The sequence below is a fragment of the Haemaphysalis longicornis genome, unplaced genomic scaffold, assembly GCF_048455015.1.
Source record: "Haemaphysalis longicornis isolate Haplotype H1 unplaced genomic scaffold, Haemaphysalis longicornis Haplotype H1 scaffold_6, whole genome shotgun sequence".
Classification (NCBI taxonomy): domain Eukaryota; kingdom Metazoa; phylum Arthropoda; class Arachnida; order Ixodida; family Ixodidae; genus Haemaphysalis; species Haemaphysalis longicornis.
This window is the reverse complement of record NW_027526407.1, coordinates 43,066,282-43,085,828: the sequence shown is the minus strand read 5'-3', so window position 1 is coordinate 43,085,828 and position 19,547 is coordinate 43,066,282. Positions and strand designations below refer to the sequence as shown.

Below are 19,547 nucleotides of genomic sequence, written 5' to 3'. Positions count from 1 at the left end.
GGACCGACGACGGGCGGCAGAGTTTCTGAAGTGAGTCCTAGGGCAGGCCGCCCGCTGCCCACCGCCCCCGTGAACCCGGCGGAGAGGGTTTATATTCGTTTCATGTGGACTAGTGGAAAAAAAAGCGCATTCTGGCCCCACTTTCTGCAGCCAATTGGGGAGACGCTTGTAAACACCAATCAGCCATGTTCCCGACAAAGTGAAAAGGACCATTCATACATAGACACAAGGTTTGAACCCGAAAACGCGCGCTTGGAGAATTATTGACGTAGAGAAAGTAGTTCAGACAAAACACACTAAAGTAAACAGTGTAAAAGACAGAAAGGTCGTCTGAACCACACCGAGGACCCAGACCCGACCGCGACCAGCGCACACGCCGCGGGGGGATGGAACGCCACGGCCGCACCGAAACCCAAGCTGGGCCGATGGTCCCCTTAACAGCCGCGTCTTCCGGTCGGTCAGCGCACACGCCGGATGCCTTTCTTTAAAAAAATGAAAAAAAAAAAACAGGGCTTGGTGACTGAAGAAGGATGCTACAAAATAGAAAAAGCGAACTGAACGGGGGCTTCGCGGCAACAGTATCAAAGTTGGGAAACGTGGCTTTCCAAATATACGAATATAGGGCGCGGTTATTTGACCACCGCGAACAGTATTTTTCAATTTTGCAAGTTCTGGTTCATATTTTCATGTTCGCATTGCATCTGTACATGACTTACATAGGTAACCTCTCTTACCTTCTGCGACATTTGTGGAATTTGTCTGCGCAAGTCAGTACAGTTAGAGCTAGACTGCCAACTTTATAGAGCTGTTTTTTAAATGAAATATGTGCACAACGATCAACTAAGGTCGCGTTGACGCTACGCGGTTCTTAACAACTGAAGGAGTCTGTGCTTGTATCCTGTCTGTCGTCGTGCTCACGCCGCGTTCGTCGTTGACTAAACGAAACTCTGACACGCCAAGAAACTGGTTTGTTGTTCGAGGGCTGAAAAATGATCTCTGCAATCTTTCAGGCTACACAGGGAAGTACCCACATGATGGGCGTTTCTTCCAAGGAAAGCGAGACGTTTAATTAGGTAATTAATGACAATTACAAAGTATAATAAATAAATAAATAAAATAAATAAATAAATAAATAAATAAATAAATAAATAAATAAATAAACAAACAAACAAACAAACAAACAAACAAACAAACAAACAAACAAACAAACAAACAAACAAACAAACAAACAAACAAACAAATAAATAAATAAATAAATAAATAAATAAATAAATCAGTCATTTATAAATAAATAAATGTCCTGCACGCACACGCGCACTACAAGTGTTATTGCATTAGGACACAGCGATTCTGTCGGAAAAGGCAATATCTTGAATCAGAGATGTAGAGATGACATCACAGAATAACCAAGCAAAGAAATGAGTCTGCACGTGGCACTTGCACCTTGCAATTTCGCCGCGGTTGATGCATTATTTTGCAAGCCGGCAGACAACACGCGCATAATTGGACTCGGAACACGACGGTTCACGTCAAACACACGAAGCCTCTGTTCTGGTGCACGAATCCTCGAGAGGTACACCAAATGCGCAGAGTCGAAAACACCCGCAATAACAACTCCTCTTTGAAACCAAGCTTGCTCAACTGACTGGAAAAGCTGGTTGCACATTTTGTTTACATCATATCAAGATCAGAGCCCTCTGCAAAGGTTCTGCTGCGCAGAAAGCCCGGCACCAAGAACACGAACCACTCAAGCGGGTCGGAAACACGAGACCCTAGACGGCGCGATTGTTTATACAAGCGTGTGTGCCGCTCGTATTTCCGACATGCCCGAGTGGGTCGTGTTCTTTGAGCCGGGCCCTCCCTGCTATTCGAGACGCTCGCAGTAGGCTCTGATATCTTGAAATGATGTAAACAAGGTATGCGATCAAGTGTTCCAGACAATTACGCCAGTTCCATTTCGAAGACGAGTCTTTACTCTGACACCGCATATAGGTTTGTAAAGAAAGAGCAGACTGTCGTGAATGCCTCGGGGCAACCGGGCTGTCAAGACCACAGTGGGGAAGAATTGAAGCGTATCATATTGGAACCACGCCAGCATTGTTCCAGATAAAAAAAATTAGCAATGGCTGAGCTCGGCTATGCCAGGATATACGTAGCGTTAGCTAAGGTTCAGCTGGTTATTCTTAGGTTTCCTGGTTGTCTACGATTAGCTGTGCTTACTGCTACCAGAGTCCTTCAATGTTTTACTGGTCACGAAACTTCGGCGCTCGTTTCATATAGGGACCGCGCGCGCCACTACAGGCGCCACCGCCGCACGAAGGTCATCCAGCCGCCGCGCGTGCGGCGTATTGGCCAGCTCTTGGCGTGCAAACGCTCGCTGCTTTTAGTGTCGGCGCGATGATTAAGTGTGTTTTTTTCGTAGTAGCTAGCGAAAAATAGTCCAGTCATTGTGTATATCACTTGCCTTCAATGGGGTTTTACTTTTCGAAGAAATTACCGTAGACTTCGGCCGCGAACGGCAACGGCTTCTGCATGCTCTGGCACAAGCGCTGCGCCGTCGTGTTGATGGATTTTTAAATCTCTATTGCTTCTTTTCTTATAGAAAAAGTTGTGAATACCACACATACGGTAGCTGTGTAGCCACGGACTGCTGCGGGCCTATCGATAATAATAAAAGAAAAACTGAAAGAAACCACGCTTAATGAATCCATTGATATCTCTGGAATGCACAGAACGCTGAAAGAGATAGCCCAATAGTATTGTCGTTTCGATGAGTGGGTACACACTTGAGAACATTTAAAAACGCTGCAGCAACGCGAAGGATCAAAACGCGAAGAGATATATATGTTGCACCATGTGTCTATCTGCTTCCACCCTTTGCAATCCTCGCAAAAACGGGAAGCGAAAAAAGAACAATAAAACATCACACGCAACAAAAAATTTCAATGTTACGAAGGGAGACAAAAGAGCGTGGTCCAGGGTACAAAAATTTATTTTTTTCGCGCTGCGATGTGCAGCACGGAGGAAACAGAATATTGCTACGAAGCCAAGAACGACGCAAAGCTTTTCTGAACGCAGCGAGCTAGCGAGCTCCTGCTCTACAAAGGCTAGCATGAAACACAAACGTCGAAGAAGCAGTCCGCAGTGTGACGTGCACAGATGAACGTCAATAAAGTGAGTTGCGCGGTGTTTGCTATGCATGCATTACTATCGGAAAGTTATTAATTTCAAATCCATGAGTAAAGATCGTTTCCCCGAAGTCCGGCGTCGATCAGGAACCCAATCGCCCGGGCTCCGGTTGATTTGGCAGGAGGCTGGCTGGGCGATGGTGTTGAAGTTCTTGGAGACGGCGGCCGAATTGATTGATTGATTTGTAGGGTTTAACGCGCCGACGCAACGCAGACGATGAGGCGCGCCGTAGGGGAGGGCTCCGGATTAATTTTGACCACCTGGGGATCTTATCGTGCGCCGAAATCTCGTACACACGGGCGATTTTGCTTTTCGCCTCCATCAGAAAAGCGGCCGCCGCGGCCGGGAATCGAACCCGCGACCTCGTGCTCAGCAGCGCAACGCCTTAGCCACTCAGCCACCACGCTGACGGTGGTTCCTGGAATCCGGCGGCGCCGTCTGTTTTCTCAATGGGGTATTAGCCCTGTGGTATGCGGTGGGCCAGACGATCCGTCTCCCGTGCGCGCCGTGACGAATTGGAGTCGACTTCTCTGCAGTGCTGGCGGTGCTACGTCGTCAGACAGGGCGGCGGGTTCCCACGCGCAGCCCGGGCGCCTGGCCGCTAATCTCATAAGTGGACCTTACACCATGGAAATAAGATTAAGAACATTGTCGAAGAAACAAAAAATCAAGTTAGTGACAAGGTGGCACACTTTCCATATCAAACAATATTGCCCGACGGGACGTACGACAAAAAGAGCAAACGGGCGCTCCGGTTGAAACGCCAGATAAGAAACCGGAATCGGCCACGCGCGATTACAAAACAAACAAAACGAACCCTAAGGGATAATGAGCGGAAATATGAAAAGTAAAAGCACAAGGACGTCCCAAATCCTTTTTACACGCGAGCCTGAGCGCAAGGTAATACAAGTTTGCAAACAGGTATGAAGCACCGCTACAACCTGACTGATATGACAAAAATCCGATTTTAAGTTAGCCTTGTACAATTCTAGGTCCACGTTGCTCTCGAAAGGGTACATTGCTTTTTCCATTGTCACACACAGTGCATTTCCACACACTGTCACACACTTATAATCGAAGCTGAAATCTCCCGTTGCTTGCCTTGGAATGGCGCGCCTCCATTTCTCACGCAGCTCCCCGTCGCTCGGTCAACAGAACAAGAAAACATTTTCTGTGGTATCGTTGTACAAGGAATGACATCTCGGGTCGCAACTCATGTTCGGCATCGTCGTTGCACTACTTAAGTCGCATCACAACAGCGCGAGATGCACGTTACATTTTTTTCCCGCGCAAAACAAACACAACTCGCCACGGCTCCGCCGTTGCAGCCAGCGCAACGCCGCCGGAGGAGTGACCTCAGAGAGAGGGTGGCGCCACCGCGCGGCGGCCAAAGGCAGCATATGAAGCTCTCCCATTGAGTTACGGAGCAGTTTCGTGACCAGTAAAGCATTGAAGGACTCTGCTGCTACTAAAACGATTTCCAATCCAATGCAATGCAATTCAATCCAGTTCAATCCAATTCGATCTAATTTAATCCATTCCAATCCTATTCAATCGAATCCAATTCAATCGCGGCGGCGCCGTCTCCGGCGTGCCAGCTGTGGGCCGTGAGACGTCACTGCTCTTCGCGCATGCGCAGCACTGCTCTCCAGGAGCCACGCGAAACTGCTCAACCTCGGCCAGTGTAGCTCACGCTGCAAAAAAGATGGTTATGCAGTGAAAGGTTGAACGAAACGTCGTCTGGTTCGGTAGCAAGCTCGGTACGAAATTGTGGCCACTGACTAAGCCATGTGTAAATTTCGAAGTTTGGGATATTCATATGGCATTGTCGTTCCCGACAAGGAGAGGTAAGATGTCGTTATTTGTACACGCCGAAGATGTGACCCATAGTGCCTATGTATAGCGGTCAAGTTTCCCTCCGTCCTGTTAGTCATGTCAGGCGTCGCTTCATCACCTGCTATTTTCCGGGGAGCCTGTTCACCCCCTCTTCTTTTCGCTATGATTTCGCCCATGCCGATTTTAAGTGCAGATCACTTTATGGGCTCACCTTGTCGTCTTAGCTCGCAAACGGTCGACGCGACCGCCGGAATCGGGCGGCGCGGCGAGATAACGGACCCAAGTATAGAGCCTTCTGTGTACCAGCGTCAGGGAGTCACTCTGAGGCTTCGAAAATCACGCGGTTCAAATAGTTATAAGCGTTCGAACCTCGTGAACCACTGGCGCTTGTCATACATCTCCCCGTTATTTAGCGCAAAGAAAGCTACAGGTACATTTCAGGCAAAATATGTGTATATAACCGGCAGCCCCCGTATTTAGTTAGGAACGCTCGTTGGGTTGGTTTTTACAATAGTAAGCGGAAAAAGTGGGCGCGCAAGAAAAAGATGGCGCGTTCGAAATGATGCAGAAAGGCTCCAGCCGCGCAAGAAAAATAAAAATTACCCCACCTTCCCGCGAGGGGAACCCTGTGGAGATGCGACGCATCTTGGGGGTTCACGGTGTTTCCGTTGGGTTGATTCTCTAATTGCGTGAAACGTGTGAGGAACGCGTATGATGTATTTATTTAACACGCGGCGTAACGTTAACGATGACGGCCTTGTGGTCGCTGAAGTGTACGGGTAGTGGATGGTGAAGTAGCGGGACCACCGTGTAATTTGCAGCGAAGATCAAGTCTATGCACGTGCCCGAAATCGGAACGCCGGTTGCTGGAACGACCGCGGCTAGACGCGACACAATCCAACACAATCCAATTTAATCCAATCCAATCTAAATCCAATCCAATCCAATCCAATCCAATCCAATCCAATCCAATCCAAGCCAAGCCAACCCAATCGAATCCAATCCAATGCCCCTCGAACTTTTGCTTCCTCCATGGCCCCTCGCGAGACGGTGTTCGCTATCGGAGAGGAGAGGGGGTGAGCGGCGGAGAGCGCAGCTCGCGCGGCGAGGAGAATGGGGGAGGGGTGTGGACGGACAACAACGCCGTATGAAGGGACAAGGCGAGTGAATGAGGTGCAGTCGCATCTAAAAAAAAATGGCACGTTCGAAATCACCCAGAAATTTGCTCCAGCCGCTCAAGAAAAAAAAAATTACGCGTTCGAAATGACGAAAAACAGCTCCAGCGTACGAAATTAAAGCAAGCACGAAAAGAACAGAACTCCCGCTGGCGCAGTTTTAGGCAGGGGGCGCACGAGCACTGCGAAGGCGGGAAATTTGAATTGCATGGGTTGGCAGCAGTGTGCGGATAACGGCGCTGCAGCCCATTATGGCGAATCACTGCTCTGAACTTCCGACAGCTTTCACATTGAGTGGAACGGGTTTAATTTTTTAGTGATTGTGTTTCGCGGTAGCATTTCCCTTTTTGACGCCCCGCGCGTGCTTTTTGAGATGCTTCAAGAACTTTCCAGCTTCGCGGATGTATTCCTGGTCGCAGGGGACTGCGTAGAGAAGCCCTGGATATTTTCAACCCGAAAACTTGTTTTTCGCGTTTACCAGCCTGCGCCAAGCATCTACGCAAGGCCTGTGGGCGACCCGCAAGTCGTAGCACAAAAATGGCCGCGTATCTGCTCATCCTGCCCCCTCGCTCCTCGCATGATAAATGCAATAGAGGTTTCAGTTACGTTCCAATATAATTCGAAGTCATACACGTTTAATTTCAACACATCCAAAATTATATTCAAATTCAATTGAAACTTGTTTTAGCCGTATCAAACTCAAATACTTTCAAATTCAGTCATAAAATTGAATCAAAATCCAATGGGAATTCATTACATAGGAGACATCCAGTCTACTTCTAGTTCAATTAAAACTAAATTCACATGTACATGAAAATCCGGTAAAACTACGAGGTCACTTGCTCTTTAATTAAATCTATCTAAACTATTAGAAACCAAATTCGTATACAATTCCAATTTAATTCAAAATGAATTCAACTTTATTTCAAAAACAATTGAAACTCTATTGAAATACAATTCAAATGAAATTCAACGTGAACTAAAATATAATACAAATTGAATTCAAATTTAATACTAATATAATTCAAAATTAGTACTGATATAATTGTTAATTTACTTTAATTTTAATTTAAGCGGTGTTATCGCAGTCGCGTTCCGGCTGAGCTATTGGTAGGACGCTTGTTGTGTGCAATGAAGAAGGGCAGACGGACAGACAAACTAAAGGGCTATAAAGTAAAATAAAAGCCCAACCCGTACCACGTACGTATCACGGGTGACTCCAATTAAAATTAAACAAACTGGACCGAAGTCAAAAAGAGCTTTTAAGAGACACGAAAAGAAGAAAGAAAGAAGAAAGGAGAGAGATCTATCACGCGAAACCAAGCCAAGGGAGGGGAGGCAATCAGCGGTATCTTTTAAACGAGTATGTGAAAGCTCAGCTATGACTCAGCATGTCGTTCTTCATATATGTGATCACGAGCCTCCCGAGGGCGCCGGCGTGAGCAGAAGCAGCATTGGGCGCGAAGGCGGCGGAAGAAGACTACCGACGACGATCGGGCCGCCAAGCGGAGGCGCTATGGCCACCGGGGGGACCGCGAATACCGCGAGGCGAGGAACGCAAGTCGTCGGCGTGCCTACCATTCTGTTGAACGCTTTCCCGGCGCGACAGCGTGGTTTGAGCGCGAGTTTGAGGCCAACCAATTTTGCGTCGCTTCTGCGCTGTGTGGTTGGTCGTTTGTGGATTCCGGGGACCTCAGTCCCGTTACCATGGTAACCGTAAAACAGCACCACAGGACGTCCAGCTACACAGAGTTGAATCGCAACTGAATTTTTTCGTATTTCTCCTGTTTTTACGCCAGAAAAGAAATGTATTCTATGTAGTGAGTTACCAAAGGCTAGTTTTTTTTTTTTAATGAACAAAGTTGTATTCTGTCTTATGATCCCTTACATATATGTGGTTTGATGTATAACACTCTAAATGGATGCGTAGTGTCTTATGAAGGTATTTAAATGGTGCCCTTGGGCATACCTACTTGGCTATAAGATTATTTATATTGCTCACAAAAAATGGCTTCCTGGCAATGAATTTGTGCATGGTAGCGATGCCTACTTTAAAGGGGCTTCGTATACAGCGTTTTACACGAATACGTGGGGTATTACGGAGGTATTTATTGTAAGCCTCTAGAGCCCTCATTTTTTCATATAAGCCTCCTTACATTTCCCATGAAAATTGTCTTCCAACAAGAAGTTTGTGGGAATTAGTGAAGCCTACTTTAAAGGGGCTTCATATACTGCGTTTTATAGTGTTACATGGTGTCTAATGAGGGCATGTAATACAATGCCCTTGGACCTTCATATTTTCATATTCGCCATTTTTATCTTTTTGCCAGAAAATTGTCTTCTCAACAGGCCATCTGTGTATAGTAGTGAAGCCGTCTTTAAAGGCCTCGACGTACAGCAAAGTGACTTAAGCATTCCCTCGACAATCTCCCCCGGGGAGTCTATGATTTTTTCCCGAACGATCGAACCAACCGTTCTTGTCAGCCTGTAAAAGCGCTGAGCCACGTATGCGACCACGGACACTCAAGTCCATCTTTTTTTCTTTCCGACAACCACTTAGAACCGCCTCATCGAGCAACGGAGTTTTCTCACCTGGTCTTCACGTACGACCCGGCCTCGCAGTGGAACCGTGCGGGGACCGTCTTCCAGATCTTGGCGAGCGCCACCATGGCGCCGGCGTCAAGCACGCCGAAGCCGAACAGATGGTTGAACTCGAGGCCCACGCCGTTCATCTTCCAGTGGAAGCGGTTCTTGCTGTCGTAGAGCGAGTTTCTCTTCGATGTCAGCACGGTCAGGTGCTGGATGTCCCTCCAGGTCAGCTCGGGGCTGAACCAGGGTGGAGGAGAGGGAAGAAAGAGGGCGGTGGGGGTTACACAGCAGCTAAATGAGCACAGCGTGGTCATTTGGTCGTGTTCTTTATTTTTTTTCCGATGTCACTCCCTCAGAAGAGCTGGATAGCCATCTTCAGCCAATCCGAGACCAATTCATACCCTCAGGACACTTCACTACACGCCGTCTACCCCATAGAGTTTCATACTCATATATACTAGAGGGAAATCTGGCGCTGCATTCGCGGGCCGCCGTGGGCGGCGCCATTGCAGCTAGCAACGTTCCTCGCCTCCTTGGCTTGGTTAGCCACATGGCTTATTTTTCATCTTGAAGCCAAAAGGGGTAACATTCTTTTTTTGTTCATCTTGCATGAAGCTTCTAAATAATCCCTGACAAATAAATCTCTCTGGAGCTTTAATTTTACAATAACAAAACAAATTCGGTTAATCTTCTGCAGTAATATTGTTGCATTTTTGCAGCCAAAACCAACTTTTCAGCCTGTTCGTGAGCCATGCCAAGGACAAGTGGAACGTGCCTGCCCGGTACATGACGGCACGCTCGCTGAAGTGCGGCTCCCCTAGACAGTGGCGCCAGATTTCCCTCTAGTGTATATTAGTATGAAACTCTATGGTCTACCCTATCCTTTGCCCAGCAACCTGTATATTCTGGGATAAACCCCTTAAGGTATTCCACGCGGTATGTGAACGCGTGGAACACACACTTCACCCCTAATCCCAACCCCAGATATTTATTTATTTATTGATAATACCCTCAGGGTACAGTGAAGTACATTGCAGAGGGGAGGGGAAAGATACAATAAATATACACAAAAGGTATACTAGGAAGCAGATGCAGGATTAAAAAAATCGACAGCAAGCGAGAAAATAAATAAGAAATAGAGAAGTGCATGATACGTGAAACAACTAAACCAGGTTTGACAATGCATTTTTGAATAGTATGGGGTCGGCTATGCTTGTTAGGGCGGCTGGTCGACAATTCCACTCATTGCTGGTTCTGGGGAAAAAGGACTGTTGATACGCTGATGTGTTACAGCGAGGCACGTTGACCTTTTGTGAATGATCGTGTCGAGATGATATGAATCGCGGAGGTTCAATCCAATATGAGTACTGAGCAACCCAGCTGACTAGTTCTGAACACCCTCCCCAGCGACACCTGGTGACCCGGAGGCGGACTGCCACTGAAGATTCGTGTTTTTTATATTATATACTGCATATATGAAAAAATGAAAAATCCCCATGATAGGTGCCCGTGTCTGAGGCTCTATTGGCTCTTTTCATTAAACGTTTACTGAATCAATGATGGGTTGCCGATTAGAGTGAGTGACAGGCAGACCGACGAAAACATAGCGTTCGAGTAGCCGAGAGAATACTGTTGTCTTTAGTAGCAGGGAATGCATGAAGATGGGGGAGATGACAAAAAAAAAAAAAAACAAGAGGACAGAACTCAAGCGACATGCGTGCGAGGTGTTCCGAAAGACGCCGAAAAAGGTTACGTTCCTGGACCACCTCGCACATGGCACAAAGGCTAGTTGTGTACTATGTAAGGACCCTTCCAGCATTCATCAGACAGATAAGCGGGGGTCTTACTTTGCTTCAAGTGCGAGCGCAAAGACACCGGCTGCTTCCGGTGCTGCCGCCGATGTTCCCGAATGGGTCTTTGTGCACTTCCCGTACAGGTCAGTCGTCGCCTGCGTTGAGACGTTGGCTTGGTAGGCTCGTTCACACATTTTTCGATACACAAGCAAAAACGCGCACCATCGTCACGAACAGAAACGAAATTATAGAATTGTGAAAGGGTATCAAATTAAAGGAGAGGAAAATTCAGTTCCCTTCTTCTGTATGACGAAGGAGTTCAAGGATGTTGACGCTGCTCCGCCCGCACTGCTTCGCCCCTGCCCGGCGCTGTCGCTTGAAGTGTGCTTCCCGTAGTAGCTCGCTGCGCGCGCGCTCTGCTGCGAGATACTTTTTTTTCCTCTCTCCGATGCGCGGTTCCCACTTCCAGTGTCGATAGATGCGACAGTGTTGTTACGTCATCTACCACCTGTTTTTTTCGCGCATGCGCATGGGGTTGCGCTGGGAAGTTTTCTGCGTACACGGGACCGCCGGATTGCCCTTTCGCCTAGCTATATAAAGCTTGGCTTTAAAGTGTGTTGGCCGGTCCTATCAATTACGTCTAAACTGGACTGGCTGCTCGGTATCGGGAGCTTCTTCTACTAGTCATCTCCAACTTCCCACTGTCAGGCTGCTTGTTCAAATTGGTTCAATTTTACCCTTGCCTGGTAGAGACAAGTGGCTGTCTGCTATAAATGAACGTTAAATTTATTCATTTCTCGCGACGCATTCGTCGCACGCGCGCCCTGCTGTTGTCAACATGGGCCTTGACAGCGTCTCGTTACCTGCGAACACGTTTTTCGTAAGAAGCTAGGATAACTTAGCACCCGCTGAAAAAAAAGGCGTTCTGCGCTTATTTTTTACGCAGACGTTGCAAAACACAAGGATTGAGAGATGTATAGACATATCTTTACAGAAATGCAAAGAACGCTTGGCATGGGCCTCTTGAGGAGGCTTGTTTTGACGCAGAGGAACGTTTGCCTACTGAATAAGCTGTAGACAGATGATGAGAGAGTCAAATGATTTTAAAAATGCACGAAAGCCCAATGTAGGCATGCACAGGTATCGAGTTGCATACTAATATATACTAGAGGAAAATCTGTCGCTACTGTCGCGTGCCATCATGGGCGCTTCCGTAGCAGCTGGGAGCGTTCCTCTCGCACTTTTCTTGGCTTGCAGAGTGCATTCTTGTTGCCCCTGACGAGAAATGCAACAACATGGGCAACATTTTTTTTTCTGGTTCAGGTTGCAAGAAGCTTTTAAGAATGACTGACAAACAAGTCTTTATTAGCTGTACCTTCATAATAATGAAACAACTTTAGTCTTTTATGACCAATAATTACGGCGTTTGCAGCCACAGACAACTTTTGGTCTTGTTGGCGACCCATGCAAAGTAATGATGGAGCCCTTCTCCGCGGTACATGCCGGCGCGCTCATAGAAGAGCGGATGGCCTTGACACTAGAGCCAGATTTCCCTCTAGTATGTATTAGTATCAAACTCTACGTGCACAGGCGTTGAGAATCGCTTTACTTTAAGCAAATGGAGATCAAGATATAGGTGATAGGAGGGCGCCACTTACCACCCCGGTGTGCGGGTCCTTCGCTCCGTTGCTGAAGGTGGAGGCGAGCGTGGAGGAGCAGGACTCGTCGTAGTGCGCGTTCTCCCCGTCGTTGATGGCCGAGTTGATGGAGACGGTCCACATGGACGCCGCGTAGCCGTCGCAGTTGCAGTCGTCGTCCTCTCCGCCGTCGCCCGAAGCCCACACGTAGATGTTCCCCAGGCCACGGCGACCCTGCATGTTGTCAAACTGGTTTTAGCGCGAAAGTTCTACTACGCCATGTCTCGCGAGGTCAATCATCGCGTCGCGATGTCCTTGAGCCGCTGGGGCGCAATTGTGGCAGGTGTGACGTCAACTGCTGCGGAGAGGTGACGTAGCTGTTTTCCGTCGGAGCCTTGCCGCTGAACGAACGCGTTCACCCTAAAGACTACTTTCTACTCCCTGCTGCAAAAAAAACGTACCTTAACGGTAGGGGTTTCGTAAAAATCTCTTCCTCGATCAAACTTGGCCTGTCTTCCGTGTGAGGACTGTTCACCCTAAAGCTATTTTCTACTCTCTGCTGCAAAAAATGGACCTCGACGGAAGGTGTTGCGTCAAAAGTTGCTCCCCGACCGAATTTGGCCTCTCCTGTATGACGCCTATTTTCTCGCTCCGTGCTGCAAAAATGGACCTTGACGGAAGGGGTTCCGTCAATAGTCGCTCCTAGATCAAATTAGGCCTCTCTTCCGTAAAAAGCCTGATTTGACTCTTCTCACTCCGGGCTGTAAAAACGGATCTCGACGAAAGGGGTTGTGTAAAAAGGTGCTCCTCTACCGACTTTGGCCTCCTTTTCACACAAATCCCGTTTTATGCTCGCCCCGTGTTCAAACTGTGTTGGATTCCTCTGTAATAGGAATCGGTAAAACACGAAAGCGAAATGGGCAGCGATATCTGCAGCTGAGCATGATTTGCGGGTCAGCGGCTGTGTTGTGTGTGTGCTTGGCAAGTGAAGTCCTGCTGGCGGGTCCCTTCGGCAAAGGTGTACTGGCGTCATTTCCGTGATGGATATGAAGTCAGTGAAATCTTGGTGTATCCTGGCATAAAACACTTTCGGGTTGAAATATAAAACCCGAAAACGAACAACCTTAAGTATAACGTACTCTTTAGTACTAAAGGTTGCTTCCCCGCAAGAAGACCCTGTATGCAGGGGTGCACCCTTTACAGGCTGCTTGCTTCGTTGTACTGGCGTCATTTCTGTGACGGATATGATGTCAGTGAAATCTTCGCCTATCCCGGAATACAACACTTTCGTGTTAAAAGGAAGAAAACAGGATCCGACGAAAGGGCTTTCGTACTCCCAAAACCAGTTTGTACGGAAAGAAAACTGATTTTTTTCGAGGAGTGACTTTTTACGGGACCCTTCCGTTAGGGCGCGTTTTTGCAGCAGAGAGTAAAATTCTAAAAAAGTTTTTTTTATAGTGGACGCGTTTGGAGCATTTGCATCGGTGATAGTAAAAATTGGCTCGTGGGGAAGGAACAAGGTGACCAGTCTCAAGATGGAGGTTAATAAAAAGATATAACTGAAGTTTGTCACTTGCGGGGGTTCGGTGAAGTCCAATGGTGCAAGCGAAAGTGCGTGCACCCATAGAAAGATTTTAAGAGCCTAGAGTCCGGTAAAGTATAAGATGGGTCCAAACTGCGGATATTTTTGAGGGAATATTGAGTTTTGTTTGAATTTATAACAGCAAAAAGTACGGACAGGAAAGAAACTTGCTGAACTAAGAAGCGAGGGAATATTTGAGGCGTTTTTTTTTCTATATGACCCAGATCCAGCTAACGCGAATTTAAGAAACAAGTGGAAGTTTGTTACTAGGCCTAAATGCGATGCCGTCAAAGCTAATATATGATAATTTACATGTCAGCTAGGGTAATTTTATGGCCACAATTTATAAAAATTATGCCAATTTTAGGGTTATAAGTTTGGATTTGGCGCACATTGAATTGAAACACTCAAGTTGATGCGGAATTCTTAAAAAACACTTTATTTAAATTGAGTTTCAAGCATGGGGCGATTGAGTTTTGGTGGAAAAGGCATTAAAGATACGCAACAGGGCTTAAAGAAAAGTAGAACTATACCTGGAGAGCAGGTGAGTACTCTTGGCACCATTAGAAGCTCGTTTAGAATCATTCCCTAGGATAATTTCCTTGGGCACGCCTGAAGGCACTCACGAAGTACGCAAGCTCTTCGTTGCTTTGCCATGAATTTCCTAAACGGTCGACAAGAAGGCTGCTAATATCCTCTTCTTCACCTTAATGAAGTGGTAATCAGCTGCTATTTAGTTAAGTACTAAACTGGTAAATGCAGGAGTAAACAAAATAAATATAACCACAGTTATTTCGTATGGACGGGTGAGACGAAATGAAATCCCTATTTCACATCTCTCCGCATCATTTCGTTCACTTCTTCTGTTCACTTCGTCATTGGGGACATCTGGGGACCGATCTTTCGCCGATTTCATAATTGCTATGTGAATTCATAATAAGACAGTTTCGAAAAGCAAAAAAAAAAAAAAAGAATTCTGAAAACACCCACGAAACAACCAGAACAGTCAAGCCAAAAGCGAACTCCCACTGGGAAAATGGATTTGGCTCATTTTGATCCGTGAAACAGCAGGATCGATACAAACTAAAATCTTCGTACACGTTTTCAGGGAGTTACCTCGACTATTTTCTTGCCACCCTTTTTTTAATGGGAAAGTTGCCGAGTTGTTCTTGTCAGTGCAGTTTCATCCTACGTAGTTTCGGTTTCTGGATCTGGCTCATTTCGTAAAAAAAAAAAAAAAAATCGCCTCATTTGTGTGTACACAAGATTTAGGCTTGAAGCCTTCAACTGCTTCTTCCTTACGGTTGCAAGTGCCGGCATCAAGCGACAAACCGTTGAAGTAATTGTTCTTCCACATCTTGTCGCCCAATGAGCACGCATTTTCTTTTGTTTTGCAGTGACAAACTTTCCCAATAAACAAACCTCTCTGACATCCCCGCTGACTTCGCACGGACACTTAATACACAAAAACGTCGCCGCTCCCGGGACGGTTCGATGCTCTCCGGTGCGTTCGACATCAACGCGCATCTACATACGTCCACTGTGCCTGCTTTGCCGAAAGTTCCAAACTCGTGAATCGCATCGCGTTGTCAGCGCGACACGGAATAGGCAATGCGCGAATAGTAGGCGTTGGGAATGGGGAACCCACAGCCCACGCATTCAATTTTGCGCACGTGCCGGCTGAAACAGGAATGCTGTGTCGCCCGCCTCCGCAGCCCGGCAGGCTTGCCCGCGGCTGTACCTTATTATGGAAATTTAAATTTCGAGAGTGTCGATGCGCCCACCAGCAATCACATTCGCCACGTGGGCGCGGGAGCCCCAGCTCAATGAACATCGGTACCCGCGAATGTGAGGGTCCCGCATCCAGTATGAATCTTGGTATAAGTACCAGTACGAGTATAAGTATAAGAATTGGGAATTAGGGGTTCGTTGAATGAACACCGAAAGTAAATAACAGCCAAGAACGGTAAGGAATGCGCTAGGGAAGTATTCAATTTTTTTTCGCGTTAAAATATGTTTATTTTTGACGTTTGAGAGAAAAAAAATAAACAGATAGAAATAAAGGAACAGATGAAGAAAGAAATAAAGAAAGGAAGAAAAAAGAAAGAAGGGGAGAAACAAAGAAAGAAGAAGGGAAGAAAAAACGAAGGAATTAAAAGAAGAAAGAATAGAAAAAGAAAGGGTTGAAAAAGGAAGAAATAAAGAAGAAAAGAAAGGAAGAACGAAAGAAAGAGAGAAAGAAAGGAAGGAAGGAAGGAAGGAAGAAAAAAAGTCGCACCAATCCACCCCGTGAATGTGGTTGGAAAGCAAAGCTGTAAACGGCACCCATAACGATTACCCATGCGACGTCACTTAAATTCACTCACATCGCTCTACAAATAGCAAAACCAGGGAGAAGTGAAATGCACTTAACCACACCATTTATTACATCAAAGAGATATTCTTGTTAAGGTTAAATCAATGCATGAAGCATGAACGGTGTTTGGTTGAGTTGTATTGCTGTTGCACAAGAGTGGAAACTTTTTTTATAAAATTAAAGTAAGCTCCAACCCGGTGTTAGAAGATATGTCTTCTCCGTCTCTGCGCCACGGACGGAGGCGATGAGATTTGTGGCAGAGAAGGAGGACGAGGAAGAAATACTTCTGTTCAGAGTTCTCAACGGCCCAGAGTGCAGCCCTGGGGAGTGATTTCTTCTTCTGTGGGGCCCATGTGCGGTCCGCGCGGCCTGTGTTCTGTCCACCCGCTGAAGCTGGATAGGTAGAGAGGGCCTGGACAGCAGCATCTCCCATTGCTCTTGTTGGGTAGTTGACGGAAAGAGAGGAGGGTGCTCAGGGCTAAAGTCGCACACCCCGATTACGGGGTGGAGTGTTCCTACTTCTGAGCAAAATTTATATTCAGCGTCGTAGCGATTCGGATACATTAAGTGAAGACGCGTAGGCCGTGGGAAGGAGCCCGGATTTTATGAGCCGTAGGGTAGTTTGTTGTTCTCTGTAAAGGTCAGGGTAAGGCGAAGGTATGGTCTGTCTCAGAAGGCGATAATTCTAGGTTATCTCCCTGAACGTGGCAAGCGGGTGACTGTCCTCATGCAGCTCCATAGCACGGGTGGTAAAGGCGCAGGCTTGTTGGGTGGGCGTATTTGTTACCCTCCATTGAAGCGTGAGGGGGTGTCCAGATGAGCTGAATGGAACCGTTTGGGGAGCGGTTTGTTAGCACGCGCAGTGAAAGTCAGGACACCCAACCCTACTGGTAGTTCCAGGAGGCTTGCTGGGAATGGATGACTAGCCTCCGAATCCCTGGTTAAGCGCGAGCCAAGGTGATGGCTGCCTCTTCTGCTGCCGTCATTCTTCGGTCCTAAGCGAGGTACACGCAAGGAGGTTGGTTCTGGAGGTAGCCACGATGATGGCGTATTGCTGCCCTCGATGTTTGGAGGCGTCTGTGTAGATAACTGCATGATCCCCACCGAGGGTGGTGTTTAGCGCTTGAGCCCGTGCTTTTCGGTGACCCTCGTCATGTGAGGGTTTGATAATTCTAAGCAAAGGGAGCATCTTTAGTTTTAGTCGCCAAGAGTGTGGGAGTACGTCAAGCGGAGTGACATTCTGGGCTGCCCAGCCAATCTAGTGAAGCATGCGGTTACCCATCGCAGTTCTGAGTCGGACCTTCTGGTTAGAAAGATGGCCTTCTATCAGCTCTTCCACCGTGTTGTGGAGCCTAGTGCTAAGCAGCCTCTGTGTGGACGCACTCATGAGAAGACCAATGGCCTGCTCGACCGCCTTTCTAATCATTATATAAAGCATCTCTATGTCTTCCTTGTCGAGAAGAAGACAGGGGGTTGACGTAAGTAACTCTCGAGAGGACAAAAGCTTCAATTAATCGAAAGGTACCGGATTCCTTTAGGCCTCGCTTCTTGGTGGCAACTCGCCTGATCATGTGTATGATTTGATTATTGCTGTTTTTGAGGCGCTGCAAGGAGACGTCACTCTTGGTGTTAGCCTCGCTATGTAGGCCCAGGATCTTGATGCTGGGGCTTGGAGTGATGGCTTGGCCATCAAGGAGTATTTGAATGTATTCCTTGGTTTAGCGTGAGGGCTGACGACAAGGAGCTGTGATTGTTTACGTGAACACTGGAGGCCACAGGCTTTAGCACATTGGCGTACTAGAAGTGAGATGCCATGCATTGTTGTGAGCTTACTTTAATTTTTGTAACTCTTAGCACATGAGCAATGTACGCACAGGGCCGCTAGACGGGCGTGAGTGGTCGCGTGACGCTTTCACGTGGCATTCAGCGAGAACGCAGGGAGTAAACCCGTAGATGTGCGTCGTGAGTACACCACCTGTCTTCCCAGTCTTCGCGTGGTCTCGTAGCTAAATCGGTAAGACAACGGGCTCTCGCTTTGTTAGTGTATTAGTTCCAGGTTCGATTCCCGGCGGTGCCAGTAAATTCTTTTATTTGTTCGCTGGAGTTTTCTGGTGACACCAACGGTCGTGGAACAACCCTTGGGGGGTAGAGGTAAAAAGCTTTGCTTTAAAAGTGGAGAAAAAATACTTTTCGGGTGGCGTATTTCCAAACGCTTCGCTGCACAGAACACCCACGCGACATATCTGTTCGGGCGATGGAGAACGGTAATTCATCGTGGTGATTGGCTGCGCCCCAAATTCAAAGCGACCTAAAACATACCAAATCATCATTATTAACAAGAGCAACGCGTATATTTGAGTTTATAAAAAAAATAAAGTTTGGAAATATAGGCAATGAGAAAAAAAAAAACTATGAGAGAGAGCTGCTGGGGCTCGAACCTAAGCCGTCAGCGCCAGTACTCAGTGCTCTACGTCGAGGCTACAGAGCCTTTTTTTTGTATTTATTGCCTGTGTTTGACAATTCAGAGCCAGAACGGCGAGTTCGTTTCAGCAGGCGCTAAAAACAATAGCCGCGCAGTGACATCACACATGTCACGTGGGTGCTCTGTGAGGCGAATCGTTTGGAAACACGCTCCCGGGATGGCATCCTAGCCCACGACCTTCAGAGTACACGTCTGATGCCATAACTACTATAGGCTACCGAACGGGCTGTGCTCCATTCCTATATCTTGAGTATTTACCTGCGTGAATGTAATTGTACCCTTTGCGTTGGGTGTTAGCCAGCGCCGCTCCGCCAACTCGGGGCGAAGGGGACCTAAGCGGGGGGATAGTATAGGGACTAGACCTAAGTATAAGTGCAGGCATAGGTATAGGTACCTCGTTTACTCCTCGCACGATGGCCCGCATGGTGGCGTTCCGCGGTCCGTCGACGGTCTTGCCGTCGTCGGTGGGCCCCCAGGAGGCGCTGTAGATGTCAATCAGGTTGGGCTCATGACCCATGGAGTTGGCCTCGATCAGGTCTGTCATGTACGGCTGGTCCAGCATGCGAATGCCTACGTCGAAGAACACCGTCATTCGGTCAGCGGCGTTATTGCTGGCATCCCATTGGGAATAGCGGCGGATGTTGTCGCAAATCTCGAGGGCTACAGAGAAAATCCGCACTAGTCTTCAAAATCCAATCATAAAAAAGTAAATCAATGCCAGGTGCTTGTGCTTCCCAGTAATGCTGCAGCAATAAAAAATGGCCTCAATTTTAAAAATTCTAAAAAGTAGTAAGTGCTGTAATAGGGCTCGCGAAAAGACGGGGAGTTTTGGGAAAGAGAAAAGGAGTTGCGAAACTGTTTTTAGGATGTATAAAAAAACCTGCCCAGGTTGTCCCCCTGCGCAGGGG

The 19,547-nt window shown here is 47.3% G+C and overlaps 1 protein-coding gene across 1 annotated transcript in view; it reads right to left on the bottom strand.

Annotated features, from left to right (window-relative positions):
• Positions 1-19,547, bottom strand: part of Amon (prohormone processing protease amontillado) — a 227,402-nt gene that overhangs the window by 15,326 nt on the left and 192,529 nt on the right. The window contains exons 8-11 of the mRNA XM_077674113.1: positions 19,034-19,209; positions 12,241-12,453; positions 10,637-10,737; positions 8,793-9,026 (exon numbers count right to left, since the gene is read on the bottom strand). Of these exons, the coding sequence (XP_077530239.1) occupies positions 8,793-9,026; positions 10,637-10,737; positions 12,241-12,453; positions 19,034-19,209 (724 nt within the window). The remainder of the gene's footprint in view (positions 1-8,792; positions 9,027-10,636; positions 10,738-12,240; positions 12,454-19,033; positions 19,210-19,547) is intronic.